The sequence below is a fragment of the Phialemonium atrogriseum genome, assembly GCF_030411735.1.
Source record: "Phialemonium atrogriseum strain 8032-3 unplaced genomic scaffold QBC33scaffold_30, whole genome shotgun sequence".
In the NCBI taxonomy this organism is placed as follows: Eukaryota; Fungi; Ascomycota; class Sordariomycetes; order Cephalothecales; family Cephalothecaceae; genus Phialemonium; species Phialemonium atrogriseum.
In genome coordinates, this window is record NW_026848167.1 from 35990 (window position 1) to 50108 (window position 14119).

Below are 14119 nucleotides of genomic sequence, written 5' to 3' on the forward strand. Positions count from 1 at the left end.
GGGGCAGGCATTTGAGATCCGGATGGCAAAGGATAAGGGGGGGCGCTTTCTTCTTTTTCCTTTCGTTCTTTCTTTCCTGGGCTATGTGGGTTTGTTTGACTTGTGAAGGAAACCGAGAAAAAAAAAAACAATAGGGGGTGGGGGAAACAACCAAAACGGAGTTCTTTCTCATCAACTTTCCACCACCACCTTTCCTTTCCGTTCAACCACGGAGAGCGGGGGGGTGCGCAGGGAAGGGGAAGGGAAAGGGGAAGTGGACGGCTTGCGTACTTATGCATCTGCATCTCGGCGTCTGGCCCTTTTCGATCAGATGGGGCGCATGGCATGGGAAAGTGGTTTTTTGTTGGCAGACATGGCAAATTTGGCACGGGGCGGTGCGGTGCGATATTCGAGGGTTATAGGGTCTTTTGTCTTCTTTTTTTTATCCCCTCCCCTCTTTCCATTTCCTTCTTGCTCGTCTTTTTTATTTTATCTTGGCTGGTCGGTCTGCGTTTTGTGTTGGGGTGTATATGCGCGTCTCATGTATGTGTTGTGGATAGGATGGAAGGTTCTCCTGCTCGTCAGACAGAAACCCCCTGCCCCCATTGCCTCGTATGGCTCTAATCTTCTTGAACTTGGTAACCTGGCTCTCTCTCTCTGTGTCCACCGTCGTTCATTCGTTCCTTCGCTTGCCCCGGTCGGTGGGCGGTTTGTTATAGGCAGGGCATAAGGATCAGTGGAACCGGGTTTTGGGACGGCTAACGGGACTCAGCACTCGCAAACCTCTCCGTCTGCGATGGTCGTGGGAGAACTGGGCGGGAGCAAATTGGGTGTTGGGTTGGGGGCGCTTGGTTGGAGAGGGGGGGGGTCGTGAATAGGTGAGGGTATGGACGAAAGGTTGGTGGAGTGGAAGGACGGGGAGGGCGTCTATGGTGTCTTCGCGGGTTCCCTTCCTTGCAGATGCCTCCCCGGGTATGTTGTAGGGCCTTATCCCTAGTCATCATCTACCTAACGTAGGCAGGGCAATTACTACATAACTTGCTCAAGCTCTGCAAAGTCACCATCATGCCATGCTTCCCCTAAGGGCGCCCGGGAGTTATCGAAAAGTCAAACAAGATAAATAGTTATTTTGGTTCCTGTATCTGGGCATAGACGGATCTCTGTCTACAGTGATCAATCCCCTGACTAGGTAGACGATGGCACCCATTGCTGCTTTTAAATCCAAGCCCACAAATTCCAATCTCGGTCCCAGTAGCCAGACTTAAATCCTCCTCCCCCCTGCCCGGTGCGCCCCCGCACGTCTCTCAACACACACCATTTTACACCACGAACTTGCTGTCCTTGTTGACGTACAGATCGACGTACTCGTCGATGGGGGTGGCCTCGAGCCTCGTGGGGTCCATACCGAGGTCGATGAGGTTCTTGACCTTGTCGGCGGAGTAGTGCGGCTCCAGGTGCCTCTTGTACTTTGCGAGGATCTCGGGCTTGGCCTCCTCCCTCCTGAGCCTGTGGCCGAGGGGCGCCTCGACGACGACCTCGTCCAGGACGGTGCCGTCGTTCAGCTCGACGGTCAGGGCGTTGCTGATGGTGCGGAGGGCCGGGTCATGGTAGTCCTTGGTGAACTTCGGGTCCTCAACGCACTTGATGCGCGTGCGGAGGGACTCGACGAGCTCCGACGTGGCGGCCTCGGAGCCGTCGACATAGTCCTCCGCTGTCAGGCGGCCGTAGGTGAGCATGACGCTGCACATGTACTGGATGCAGTGGTCACGGTCGGCGAAGTTGTCCATGGGCTTGAACTGTTTGTCGATGATGCGGATGCAGGCCTCGTGGGTCCGGCAGGTGATCTCCTTGATGTCAGCCGCGGACTTGCCCATCGACTTGAGCAGGGCGTGGATCTTCTCGGAAGCCTCAACAGCGGTCTGGGAGTGGAACTCGGCTGCCCAATGGTTAGCTATTGGCCATGTCCGGCGAGCTTTTCGTTCGCACTCGTGCGGAAGACTTACCCGGATACGAGACCTTGAAAAGGACGTTCTCCATCACGTAGCTGCCGTACGGCCTCTGGAACTCAAACTTCTTTCCCTTGAAGAGAACATCGTAGAAGCCCCAAACCGGGGCAGAGAGGACGGTGGGGACACCCTGCTCGCCCTTCAGGACCTTCAGGGCGAGGTTCACGGCGCGCTGGCAGGCATCACCGGCGGCCCACGACTTCCGCGACATGGTGTTGGGAGAGTGTCTGTAGGTCCGCAGGGACTGGCCGTCAACCCAGGCCTGGGTAACGGCGTCGGCGGTCTGCTTCTCGCTCAGGCCCAGCATCTTGCTGACGACGGCGGTGCTGGCAACCTTGACCAGGACGACGTGGTCCAGGCCGACCTTGTTGTACGAGTTGAGCAGGGCCAGGCAGCCCTGGATCTCGTGGGCCTTGATCATGGCCTCGAGGACGTCCCGGACGGTGTAGGTCTTGCCGCCGGCAAGGTTCCCACCGGCCTTGTTGGTCCGCGTGATCCAGTCAGCAACGGCGAGGATGGCACCCAGGTTGTCCGACGGGTGACCCCACTCGGCGGCGAGCCAGCAGTCGTTGTAGTCCAGCCAGCGGACCATGGCACCGATGTTGAAGGCGGCATTGACCGGGTCAAGCTGGTAGGGAGTGCCGGGGACCTTGGAGCCATGGGGCACGATGGTCCCCTCGACGATGGGGCCCAGCAGCTTCGCGCATTCCTTGAAACGTAGGCCCTCGAGGCCACAGCCGAGGGTGTCGAGGAACACCCAGCGGGCAGTATCAAACTGTCGTTGCCTACCTGTCAGCGTTGGTGCTCATGGTCGGCTGCGGAGAACAGAATTTTTTTAGGGGTGTGGTGCATTTCCCCTCCAAACTTACAGCAAGTTCCGAGTCAACTGGCTTGTTGTGGATGTAGTCAGCGATGTCCTTGATCTCGGGATCGTAGCTCCTGCCCTCGGCGGGCGGGACGGTAGCGGATTGGAGGGCAGTCATGGTGGAAAAGGTGTTGTATGAGTGTGGAGCGGAGGAGCGAGAAACGCCGCTGAAAGATGTTCTTGAAGCAGCGCCGAGAACCACTGGCCGGACAGCCGATTGCAGACTGGTGCTTTGCTGGAGGCGCAGCGACCTAGTTGCAGAACGCAGACTGCGACTGACAGCAGACATGATGTTTGGTAGGTCCTTGAGGAGTCCTTCGGTCGCCAATTGGGTCCTTAAACTAAGAAATTCCGGGCTGCCTGGGCTATTTATTTAATCGGGCGAGTGCAGCTCTTCGCCCAAACCTTTCTAAGCTTGAGCTTCGGCTTTGGTGGGATGCTCCGTTGCTCGGGCGAGTGGGAAATGCTTTGCCGCTGCCTGCCGAACTTAGATCCTCACTAGGGGGGTTGCGGCTTAGCCTCGGCTATTCAAGGGGCCTTGCAACGCCGACTACAGAATTTCGAATTTGATTTCGTCGATAAGAAATTTGTTGATAAGATGAAAGAAAGGGGCGCTTCGTTTTTCTAGATGCCTATTCCCAGGCTGTCCAACGACTTAATAGGGCACAATGTCATGTCTTGGTAAGTAATGTTGGGGATAATTGGTATCGGTTGATGTTCCCGTGACGTCATTCCGTTGTCACACTCGTTCATCTTGCAGCCAAGATCGGGGGCCTGACACTCCAATGGTGATTAGAGAATGGGGTTGTCTAGGCAAACTCACACTTCGGAAAGTAACCACGGCGTACAAGAGTGAGCAGTACACCGAACATCGTGTATGGCTTGTTACTCGGTATATCAATGGAGACCCCGTCGGTACCAATCCCCTCCGCGTAAGGAGCCTCATAGATGGCTATGTGCCTAAAAGGCCGTGGTTGCCTCCTCCGGTCTCGGCATGACTGCAGACATGAACTCAGCCAAGATAGACGCGTCCTGGGCGTCGACGGCAAGGGTGTTGACAACCGTAGAAGTGGTTTGTTTGAGAGAAGGTCCCCCCTGCCGCTTCGTGGAGGCATGCTCGAGGAGTGCCTGGCTTGGCTCATACGAATTGGCTTGGCGAACTCCCGCGGTCCAAGGTCCTCCATGCTGACTTACACAAGTGCAGGTACAGCTAACGTGCATCTAGGTTCCTCCTAGGCATCTACCCCTGACCATCGCAGTGTTTCGGCTCACATCTTGTTGGCAAACTTCCCAGAAGCTGACCGGGATTTTGATTCGGGATGGCCATCACGGCGAGTTGCTCCACAGAAGCTGGTAGTTGACTTTATGCCTGCCAACGTACCAAGAGCAAACAAGGTGAGTTAGTTTATGGGAACATTCTGTAATCAACCCGGTGTCTTGGGAGAATGGCCCCTTGGTACCTGGTTTATGAAGCCAAATAAGTAGGACAATTTTCGCACAAGTTGTACCCGAGGTTACTTAATGCATGGTGGCATGCTCCTGCTCTCGAAGCAGCTGCATATCGAGAGATAAAATGGATTGGAGCTTGCCCTTACTTCATGTCTGGAGTCCCTTAGAAGTGCGTCATGAGCAAATCGTGAGAATACTGTGCATTCGGCATGAAAATAGAGCTGCTTGAGCCGCGTCTACGGGCCACCCCGTGTTTAGCTCTGGAGCCGGAGGGGAAGAAAAACAACCAAGTAGATATACGTCCTCATATACAAATGAAGTCTTAAAAGCCCTCCAACCACGGAGTACATCCATTTAAAACCCCGTAGTCTCTAGTCGTACATAAGGTGCCTCTATTCTGTAAGATGGCAGCAGCCCTTCCCTATTCACCTCGAGTTGCAAACCGGCTGCTTGACCTGCCATCTCTGGTATCGCCATCCTCTTCCGCATCCTCTCATTCATGTCCAAATCGTAGTTCCTCCTCCTCCCCCCTTCATTAGCCGTCGTGTTCAATCAAGATCGGACTTCAAGCCCCTCTTGTCATGGGCCTCCTTTTATATCTACGGGTTTGATGGCCCGTAACATAGCTGCCTGCAGGATATACATTATGCCGTGGATCATGAATCTCTTGGGTTTGTTTTCAAACCCATTACATCACCGAGCACTCCCCCTCCTGTTGCTTCCCGATCTTACTCCGCGATATCCTCTCTCTTTGCCTGGGGCCATTCTTGCCTGACCGCTTCAGGTCCTCGAGGCGTTCACGCGCCTTGGGGAAGTCCTGGGCTGTTTCGCGTGTTAGTCATATTGTCTGTACTTGGTTCGGTATGACCGGGGGATGAAAAAACGGGGGGGAGGGGACTAACCTGCAGCTCTCCAGTACCATCTCTTCGCATCCTCCAGGTTGGCCGGCACGCCGATGCCCACCTCGGTGAAATACCCCATGGCATACTCGGCCTTAGCGAGGCCAGCCATGGCCGCCTTCCTGGCCCACAGGTACGCCTCGGTGTCGCTCTGCTGCAGCACGCCCTCACTGCCGGTGAGGTACCAGCCCGACAGCGACAGCTCGCTCTGGTGCTCCTCCTGCGTCGCCGCGCGGCTGTACCACATTATGGACAGGCGCGGGTCCACGGGGCAGCCCATGAGGCCGTACTCGTACGCGCACCCGAGCCGGAACTGGCTGAACTTGTACCCCAGGTCCGCCGCCTGCTTGAAGAGCTGGAACGCGTACGACTCGTCGCGCACGATGGCGTCGTTGGGCGCCGCGCTCTCGTACAGCAGGCCCAGCTCGTGCAGCGCGTGCGGGTTCTCGGCCGTCGCCCGCTCCGCCGCCCGCTTCAGCCACCCCACCGCCTCACGCGGGTTCTTGGGCTGCCCCAGCAGGCCCTTGATAAGGATCATGCCCACCTTGTACATGGCCGGCGTGTCCCCGAGCGTCGCCGCCCGCTTGTACCACTGGATGGCTTTGAGCGGGTCCTTGCGCGTGCCGCCGCCTTCCTCGTGGCCGATCTCGCAGCACACGGCGGTACGGTACGCGGCCGCGGCGTGCCCGAGCTTGGCCGCGCTCTGGTACAGGAGGAAGGCTTCCTTGTTGTCGGCCTCAGCCCCGAACAGCCCGCGGCCGAAGCAGTCGGCCATGAAGAACATGGCATCGGGGTTGCTTGCGCCGGCGAGCTTCTTGAGGATTTTCTGCGCGTCGAGCAAGTAGCGGTCGCGCGAGCGTGCACGAGCCTTGGGGTCTGGTACGTTGGGGGCCAGGACGTCAGACGCCTCGACCAGCTTTTTCGCCAAGAGGAGTGCCGAAGCTTGGTCGCTCGAGTCGGCCTTGACCATCGCACGTAGTCGCTCCAACTCATCTACGGTAACTGGCGGAGCCTCCGGTTTCGCTGGAGGTGGAGCCCCGATGCTTGCTGGCGGAGGAGGCGTGACCTGGGCTGTGCTACTGACTGTGCTGCCAGGGGGTGGCCCAGAACTGCCGGGATTGTAGTTCCGGACCGGGGCCGGCTTACTGTTCAAGTTGACGAGGGAGTTGGGCATAAGACCGGGGCGAACTGGCGCAGGATGCAACGGCAGACCGTCAGAGCTTGACCGATGGGGAGGCTGTGCGCCCGGTCTAAAAGGTGCAGGGCTGTTGGGCAGACCAGCTCGGACAGGAGGGAGGCCTGGCTGGTCATACGCTCTTTGGCCTTCAGATTGCCCTCCTTGATAGCCTGGTTGTTGATATTGGGTGGGGATTGCGGGTATATCTCCAGCCATCTCGAATATTGCGGCCTGCGGCTGTCTTAGGTCGGGTTGGGATTTTGTCCTGCTGACTTCGGGCACTCTCCCCGGTCCACGCTGCGCCCGTTCTTGCGGCGCGGCTCCCATGTTCTGGTCGAATGAGTTTCGTGGCCGAGCCCGCGCAGACCTATCGAAGTCTGGCCCATCACCAGCCACTGCTTGGGGTGGATTTTGCGCAGCATAGTCCCCGCCAGCTCCCGCGTCGTAGTAGTCGTAGAACTCATCGAAAGACGCCGGTCGCTGTTGTCCCCCGTAACCGGCGCTTGGGGAGTTGTCGTAGCCAGGACTCCTAGTCTGATCTGGCAGCGGTGGTCCCCCGTTAGGGGGGTACATCCTCTGGGGGGGAGGCCGCATAGCCTGTGCGGTATTTGGTCGTTGAGGCATACCACGACCAGGTGGACCAGGTGGCCCAGGTGGGCCGCTAAATGATGCGCTGTCGTTTCGCACTGGAGGTGCAGGGTTGCGCATGCCCATGGGATTTCCCATTGGGGCGGTCATGCTCCTCTCTGGCGGCCCAAAGTTGTCATTTTGATATCCCATCGGTGGGCGGTATCCTGGGCCGGGCGGGCCGGGCGGGCCCCGTCGCTGATCAGGATAGCCTTGTGGTGGGTATCCTTGTGGCGGACCCCGGCCGTCCATCGGCGGACGGCCGCCATATCTGTCACCAGGAGGTGGCACGAAGTCGCGCTGAGAGCCCATGCTATTTTGACGCCTCTGCGGGGGGCCTTGCCCGGAAATATCCATTGCGCCCATCTGATCCAGTATTTGCTGCTCTTCGCCCAGGTCTGTCTTCCGCTGCCTGCCCGGAAATGTTGGGAAAGCACTGCCATAGCCGGCTTCAGTCGGGCTCGAAACACCATTCATCTGAGGTCTTCGGAGTGCTAGGGATAAGATTTAGCTCAAGTTGGCCAGGTGGACACAATTGGACAATTAAAGTTCGCAGCACTCACCAGATGGGTCTGAGGTTCCCGCCCGCGCAGGCGGGCCTGGTCTCCCGCCAGGTCCAGGAGGGGGATAGCCACGTCCTGGGCCCGGGCCTGGGCCACCGCTGCCACGAGGAGGATATTGACCACGAGCACCATCGAGAGGCGGGGGGCCAGGCGCTGGACCGGCCCGACCTGGCGGCATCGGTGGGCCTCCACGGCCACGGCCAGGTCCCGGCCCAAAATACTCTTGCGGAGGGTAGTTCTGATTCGGAGGTCCGCCTCTGGGGTAGTTCATTTCGTCGTATTGTCCGCCATAGCCCTGGTCGTAGCCATTTCCGTAATCGTCGTAGCCATAGTCATAGCCGTCCTGGTACTGGTCGTACTGTTGAGGAGGTCCGTTGTATTGTTGCGGCCGGCCTGGTCCAGGCTGGTATTGCCTCTGCGGGCCGGGTCTTGCGGCAGCTGGGCCGGCATATGGGCGTCCTTGAGACTCGTAAACTCCGTTGTACGCCATGCTATGGTATTCTCCGGCGCGCTCTGCAAGCACTGCCTCAATGATTTTCGAGGCCCGTTACAGTGGTGGTGTCGTGCAGGTTTATGTCCAAAAAGCGCGCGTCTCGGCTGTTAGGCAAAGGCCCACACAGCGATCTCCGCTCTACTGTCTTCCAGAAATCCACAGGCCTCAGATGCGACAACGGGTTACCATGCCATAAAGCAGTGGGGAATGGTGCGTGAGAGGCTTCGGTGCCTGCCTGTTAGCTTAGTAGACTCGGTGGAGGTCTAGAACTGGCGCATTGCGACCTGTCACTCGGAATGATTTCTGTATTGCTGCCTCAACGTTTCGGCTGGATGTTGATCGACAGTTTCGGCAGGGCTACGGCGGAAGCGCGGGAGACGTGGGTTGGAAGGTTTCCACTTTCCAGACGCTCGGAAGGCGGCTAGCAGGGTAGAGGGCACGCACGAATCGAAATGACTAGGAGAGAAAAATGTCCAAAGGAACGAAATGTGGTAGGATGCGAATTGGGTGCCAGCTCAAATTCGCTTCGTCGAGGGTTCATAAGAGGTTCAAAGTTCAAAAGGTTCAAAGAGACAAGGTTAATCAAAGAAAATTGCGGAGCGGCCGAGAGCAGTCTTATTTACCTTCCTAGTCTCAAAGTCTGAATGTCCACGTTACACGTCTTATTAGCACCTGCACTGCACAGCCGACATACATGGTAATGGCCCTAATGGGTGAGGAAAATTCATCGACCAGGTTTATTCGTAGGTAATAGGTATTAATGTGATTGTCAGGGGAGCCAGAACCAGGATCCCGAACAACCTACCTATACAACTTGAAGTGTCTCTGTCATACACAGGCCACTGGTCCTCTGATTCAGAAACAAGCAACTGCCAGAATGACACTACAGGTGTGTATCATTGATGCCTCCCCAGCTTCTCTTTGCCGTCACTGGAGGCTCGCAACTTGTCCTCTATTCATCCCGTCACCTACCTCTCCTTGCCGAACATTCATGGTAAGTATCCGTTTCATTAAGCAAGGACCCGGAGACGCCACCTATAGGCCTATGGGCATTGACACCCCCCTCGGCAATCCTGGTCACATCGATGATCGCCCCTAAATATTTCCCTTAATGAGCTTTCCTGGTTTCGCAGAGCCCGAACTGAACAATCCCGAGGGCCACAGGTTGAGGATTTCTTCTCCTGCTTTCCCCTTTCCCCAGCGCAGCTTTGCATTGTTGATCGGTTCCTTCGATTCCATTCTTTCGGAAGCACAACTGGCAGAAACTCTGGACCCTGCGTGTATCAGAACCATGAGAGAGACCAGGGTCCAGGGTGCGATTGGCACTGCCGAACCCCTCTTCTCGACTCTGTTGGCTCGAATGAAGCCAGGGTCCTGTGGAATGGAAACCCCACTCCAGATTCCAGGTCTGCAAGCCGCAGGGGCTGTTGCGGCACTGGAGCAGTACCTGCCGGGCACCTGCATTGGTTTCTTCTTTAATTCGTAGTGTACCGTACATACGTAGTACAGTACATACTCTTGAGATCGTAACACCTCCACTCGTTGGCGGTTGCAGGAGGGCGCCCACTCCACCGAAACGACCAACCATCGACGTCAGTTAACAGCCAGTCGGTAGCACGTTTGAGAGCCATCGAAATTCAGAGTTGTGGCTGAGGCCTCCTGCTTATGGCGTGAATCTCCATTTCAGTGGCTTGTCGCCTGACTCGCCTCCCGAACTTGCACTCTATCTTACATAAACATGCTAGTGAGAAGCTGAAGATGAAACGACTGTCCCTGGTTCGTCAGATCACTCTGAGATGGAGGGTTATAGGATCGACTCAGCAATTTACGGTTGGGCTTGGCTAGGTGTTATATAGCCTCCTGCCGAAAAGGCTTATTCGGTGATCCGTTCCTGTCAAGGCTCTAGAGCCACCATACCAGACTCGCCACCAAAGCTTGACTAGAAGTAAAGGAGTGGCACAACTCGAGATCGTGCACCTGCTCTTACCGTAGTATTCAGGGGCGGAGCTGCTGTGGCAGATGGGTACGTACTTCTACATGACACAAGCCACAAGCCACATCCAGGCCCGTTTGTCCAAAACGCAATGAGGCAAGGGTCATTGGCCAATGCTCCACTATGGGGAAGGCCCAATCATTTTCTGCCGTCTATGACCGCTTCAATTTATCCTGGCTGGCCTGGTCTCCAAAATCACGTCACAAGGGCTCAAACGGCGATGTTCGACGCCTCTTTTCCGATATATATATCGTCTTAACAGGACAATGGCTGGCCGAAAAGGTGTCAACTGGTGGCTTTATTCCAAGATGCTCCTCGGGTATGCCTCCAAGAGCTCTTGATGAAATGTGAAGCCATGCTAACACATGGGATTAGGGGGGGTGTAATATGTGTGGGAGGTCCGGCTTTCACATGGTATCTTACCCCAACAGACGAGGAGCTCTTCCAGAGATACAGCCCTGAGCTCAAGCAGAAGAGTCTTGAGAGGAGATATGAGCGGGAGAAGGAGTTCGATGACTTCGTCAATAAACTCAAGGAGTACTCCAAATCAGACAAATCTAGTAAGTTTACTCCAATGAAGAGGACTTAATCATCTTCCATATCCTAACTAAACTCGCAGTCTGGGTCGTTCAAGCAGAGGAGGAACAGAAGGCCAGGGAGGCAAGATTCAAAGAGAGCCTCAAGGCTGCTGAAGAGGTCAAAGCGAGAAAGGAGGAGATGCGACGGCAGGCAGGACTCTCGCCGGAACCGAAAAGGTGATGCCATGATTGGTATCGCTGCGACTACTCGCCACTTCACTGTATAATACTATCTTGCTCTTCCAGGGCACAGAGCATTCCCAAATAACTTACTGTACAGGAAGGAGTACAGGTACTGGCATTGGTTTCGGATTTGGAAGCCGGAACTTGGAGGGGGAGCCTATTAGGCAGCCCCAAAGGGGCAGACAGGCAGATAATCACCCATGTACAGTACAATTACATGTCTACCTGTGTAATGACGATGCAACATGATCTCAATCTTATTCTATCTTTGACCTCGAACTTTGGAGAAGTATAGACACCAAGTGGTGAGTGAGAAGGGTCCGTGCATTGGATTCCCGGAGTACCTTGGTAGTATGGATGTTCAGGTTGCATGAATGGCCTGACACCTGGGGTGTGGGGTAAAGTTATTGCGGAAGCGAAAATTCTTGGCCTCAGCGCACACAAATTCTTAACAAGGCTCCGAGCTCCTCACCGTCACGAGCCTATCATTTTGACGGTTTCCACTGCAAGCGATCTTCATTGTCTAACAGGTGTGTCCTACGGGAATTTACTCTAGTCGACGGGTTCCTCATTTTGCAGAGCCAGGTATCGCACTGTCTCGTAGATGAAACTGACATAGACTAGAGCTCGGCACCGACCCTGAAGCTCAACCCCATCACCACAATCATGGATGTCCAGGACCGACTGAAGAAGCTGGGCGCATCTGCGCGAACTGGTACGTCCCCTTGGGGTCTTTCGAACCTCCGAATCGCAATTTATCCATTGCCAGAATCTAATCATCTAACTTGTGTCGCCAGGGTACGTACTTAAGCTTCTAAAGCAATGATTCGGCATTGCCGGCTATCCCTCGATTCCCTCTCATTCCAGAGTTCTAACGCATGTCAACGCAGTGGCAAAGGAACTCCCCGGCGGAAGGTTAAGCGGACTCCGGCGCGATCTGCTGGCGACGATAAGAAGCTCCAGCAGACACTCAAGAAGCTCAACACCCAGCCGATCCCGGCTATCGAGGAGGTTAACATGTTCAAGAGCGACGGAAATGTTATCCACTTTGCCGCCCCGAAGGGTAAGGACTCCCCCGCCTTGTGGAAATGTTGAGGTGGCACGGCTAATATGCCTTATTTCAGTCCATGCCTCGGTCCCATCCAACACCTTTGCCATCTATGGCAACGGTGAGGACAAGGAATTGACCGAGCTTGTGCCCGGTATCCTGAACCAGCTTGGCCCCGACTCCCTCGCATCGCTACGCAAGCTTGCCGAGAGCTACCAGAACATGCAGAAGGGCGAGAAGGAGGCTGACGATGACGATATCCCCGATTTGGTTGCCGGAGAGAACTTCGAGAACAAGGTCGAGTAGGCATTGGGCTACCAGGAAAGGTCATGAATGGGCTTCAAGGAAGGCATTCCCCTTGCCCGACCAAGAAAGGAACGACGTGGTTTCTGTATGGTAGGCGGCGTCTTTGGTAATGGTTGCATAAAGGCCACCAAATCTTGGCCAGGAATAGGAACACCCCTGGATGTCTTGATCCAGACGGCCAAAACAACGTTCCCAAGACCTCCCAGTATTTCCCTCGTCGCAGATGAATCATGTGACATGTCAAACTTCCGACAGACGAACCTTTGCCCGACTGTTATTGCGAGGGCTTTGACATACAATCATCTTCCTTCACATAAGCCGAAACTCTCGTCACCCTGGTTCCTCGTCCAGCCCTTCAGCGCTTCGGTAAACGCATCTTCCTTGACCTTCTTCCTAGCTTCCAAGAGGGCCCCATATTTTAACTCCAGGTAACTCGTCGCACCAAGTTGCTCATATATCGCCTCGGACTCCAAGCCCTGGAAGCCGGCTATTTCCCGAGCGTACTCCCACATCCTCCGCCGAGACACCGCACTTGCCCCTTTTCGATCAAACTGCTTTCGGCCCTGCAGCGCCCCTCCTATCAGCCCTTCTTCAAGTCCCTGCATCGACCAAGCCACCGCCAGGTTGCTCGCCGTGGGGCGGCCCGACCGGGCCGCCACCTCGCGGCTCGAAAAGCGAAACTCCCTCGTCGTGGTCTGGACCTCGAACGGCAGGAAGGAGTAGCCCCCCGGCCAACACTTGCCCGCCAGGCCCCGCATGCGGCCCCCGGCCGAAAAGGACCGGTCGCAGGCGGTGGCCGAGTACTGGGATTCCGGGATGACGAGGGAGCGGAGGTACACGTTGTCCGGGTGGACGAGCAACGACGTGATGGATGAGAGCAGGGACGTGCATTGCTTGAGCGCCAGCTTGTCCGAGCACGACTTTGAGAGGGTGGGTGGGGCGTCGCCCCGGGCTGGCTTCCGACGAACGACGCCGAGTTGCGAGAAGAATCCCCGTCCTGGTAGCGATACTCCTGCGGATTCTTCAGAAGGGGATCCAGCCGCAGCTGGTGGTATATCCCAGGGCGAAGCATCCTCTTGAGCGGCCATTGTGAGTTCCATGCTAGCATCTCCACCTTGTAGCCACGATATGTCAGCCTGGTCAGCCATTATGTACTTGGGAAGAAAGGAGAAGCCTTACACGGGGCTTCTGAACAGTACATGTGAAGGGTCACGTCGTCCCTCCACGCAAACGGCTGGCCATTCCAACCTTCTTCTTCGCCACACCGTTCCTGGTCGTCTCTCCAGCGTAGGTAATGGGATGGTAGTCCGGCTGCAAGGCTTCGACATTCCCCGAGAAGGAACTGGTTGAAGGCTCGAAGTGAAAGGATCTCCGCATGCCAATCATGGACGACAACTCCATTTGCTTGAGGGATCTTTGCACACGGCAGGCACTTCATTCCGGTTCTGTCAAAACCATACTTTTCAGCGAGACCTCTTTATTTTAAGGGGAACCTAAACTAGGTTGGTACTCCTAGGTAGAGGTATGGAGGATACATACGCCTGCGATAAACACTCGAATATTTTGGGGCCTACGGGTGATGTTAACTGCTGCCATACTGTATCGCCCAGACACCCCTTGGGTTCTGACCTTGGGCTACGATCCCGCACAGGGGGACCCATTCATGAAGGCCGTTGTCACGAATCGCGGGCTTACGCTTGCCAGGCAGCCGGTCGAATTGCTCAAGCACAAGGCTGGCTATTTTATCGGCCTCATTGTCCATAACAACCAGCCCCGAACCTCATCATATTCGCAAGTGAGAAACGTAGCGAACTCTACGTGCCTACCCTTAGGTACTGCTGATGATATAGGACTTTTTGGGGAAGTTTTAAAGATACAGGGTTAGGGTTGATGGCACGCTGGGATTCTCGTTGGCACGTGCGCAGCCATCCCAGAAAGGTCACGCGCTACGTC

At 55.8% G+C, this 14119-nt stretch overlaps 6 protein-coding genes across 6 annotated transcripts; 3 read left to right on the forward strand and 3 right to left on the reverse strand.

The window, feature by feature from the left end:
• The first annotated feature begins 239 nt into the window (after positions 1–239).
• QBC33DRAFT_549218 (uncharacterized protein) lies at positions 240–1161 on the forward strand. The gene has a single exon (XM_060428944.1). The coding sequence runs from the start codon at positions 311–313 to the stop codon at positions 707–709; it is 399 nt and encodes a 132-aa protein (XP_060279735.1). The 5' UTR covers positions 240–310; the 3' UTR covers positions 710–1161.
• On the reverse strand, positions 1141–3525 carry QBC33DRAFT_239635 (MmgE/PrpD family-domain-containing protein). Its single transcript, XM_060422903.1, has 3 exons — positions 2855–3525; positions 1983–2760; positions 1141–1915 (listed from the first exon to the last, which is right to left on the reverse strand). Exons 1-3 carry the CDS (start codon positions 3137–3139, stop codon positions 1299–1301), a joined length of 1680 nt encoding a protein of 559 aa, XP_060279736.1. The 5' UTR covers positions 3140–3525; the 3' UTR covers positions 1141–1298.
• A 1462-nt stretch (positions 3526–4987) lies between these two features.
• Positions 4988–7479, reverse strand: QBC33DRAFT_459115 (uncharacterized protein; the record flags this gene model as incomplete). Its single annotated transcript, XM_060424912.1, has 2 exons — positions 4988–5121; positions 5202–7479. The coding sequence occupies 2 exons, from the start codon at positions 7477–7479 to the stop codon at positions 4988–4990; spliced, it is 2412 nt and encodes an 803-aa protein (XP_060279737.1).
• Positions 7480–9840: 2361 nt separating this feature from the next.
• Positions 9841–11089, forward strand: QBC33DRAFT_549227 (assembly factor cbp4). Its single transcript, XM_060428945.1, has 3 exons — positions 9841–10370; positions 10427–10611; positions 10671–11089. The coding sequence occupies exons 1-3, from the start codon at positions 10318–10320 to the stop codon at positions 10808–10810; spliced, it is 378 nt and encodes a 125-aa protein (XP_060279738.1). The 5' UTR covers positions 9841–10317; the 3' UTR covers positions 10811–11089.
• Positions 11090–11181: 92 nt separating this feature from the next.
• On the forward strand, positions 11182–12364 carry QBC33DRAFT_549229 (nascent polypeptide-associated complex subunit beta). Its single transcript, XM_060428946.1, has 3 exons — positions 11182–11527; positions 11702–11875; positions 11937–12364. The coding sequence occupies exons 1-3, from the start codon at positions 11479–11481 to the stop codon at positions 12164–12166; spliced, it is 453 nt and encodes a 150-aa protein (XP_060279739.1). The 5' UTR covers positions 11182–11478; the 3' UTR covers positions 12167–12364.
• Positions 12168–14014, reverse strand: QBC33DRAFT_549233 (adenosine-deaminase domain-containing protein). Its single transcript, XM_060428947.1, has 4 exons — positions 13796–14014; positions 13706–13736; positions 13346–13611; positions 12168–13280 (listed from the first exon to the last, which is right to left on the reverse strand). Exons 1-4 carry the CDS (start codon positions 13926–13928, stop codon positions 12466–12468), a joined length of 1245 nt encoding a protein of 414 aa, XP_060279740.1. The 5' UTR covers positions 13929–14014; the 3' UTR covers positions 12168–12465.
• Between the last annotated feature and the right edge of the window lie 105 nt (positions 14015–14119).

Bases quoted from the DNA above. Each gene is read 5' to 3' on its own strand.
- QBC33DRAFT_549218 (XM_060428944.1), top strand. From the start codon at position 311: ATGGGGCGCATGGCATGGGAAAGTGGTTTTTTGTTGGCAGACATGGCA.
- QBC33DRAFT_239635 (XM_060422903.1), bottom strand. From the start codon at position 3,139: ATGTCTGCTGTCAGTCGCAGTCTGCGTTCTGCAACTAGGTCGCTGCGC. The intron at 2,761-2,854 runs GTAAGTTTGGAG...AGGCAACGACAG, and splicing joins CAGTTGACTCGGAACTTGCT to TTTGATACTGCCCGCTGGGT. The intron at 1,916-1,982 runs GTAAGTCTTCCG...ACCATTGGGCAG, and splicing joins TTTCAAGGTCTCGTATCCGG to CCGAGTTCCACTCCCAGACC.
- QBC33DRAFT_549227 (XM_060428945.1), top strand. From the start codon at position 10,318: ATGGCTGGCCGAAAAGGTGTCAACTGGTGGCTTTATTCCAAGATGCTC. The intron at 10,371-10,426 runs GTATGCCTCCAA...ACATGGGATTAG, and splicing joins TATTCCAAGATGCTCCTCGG to GGGGGGTGTAATATGTGTGG. The intron at 10,612-10,670 runs GTAAGTTTACTC...CTAAACTCGCAG, and splicing joins CTCCAAATCAGACAAATCTA to TCTGGGTCGTTCAAGCAGAG.
- QBC33DRAFT_549229 (XM_060428946.1), top strand. From the start codon at position 11,479: ATGGATGTCCAGGACCGACTGAAGAAGCTGGGCGCATCTGCGCGAACT. The intron at 11,528-11,701 runs GTACGTCCCCTT...CATGTCAACGCA, and splicing joins GGGCGCATCTGCGCGAACTG to GTGGCAAAGGAACTCCCCGG. The intron at 11,876-11,936 runs GTAAGGACTCCC...GCCTTATTTCAG, and splicing joins CCACTTTGCCGCCCCGAAGG to TCCATGCCTCGGTCCCATCC.
- QBC33DRAFT_549233 (XM_060428947.1), bottom strand. From the start codon at position 13,928: ATGGACAATGAGGCCGATAAAATAGCCAGCCTTGTGCTTGAGCAATTC. The intron at 13,737-13,795 runs GTCAGAACCCAA...CATCACCCGTAG, and splicing joins GTGCGGGATCGTAGCCCAAG to GCCCCAAAATATTCGAGTGT. The intron at 13,612-13,705 runs GTATGTATCCTC...TGGTTTTGACAG, and splicing joins TTCGAGTGTTTATCGCAGGC to AACCGGAATGAAGTGCCTGC.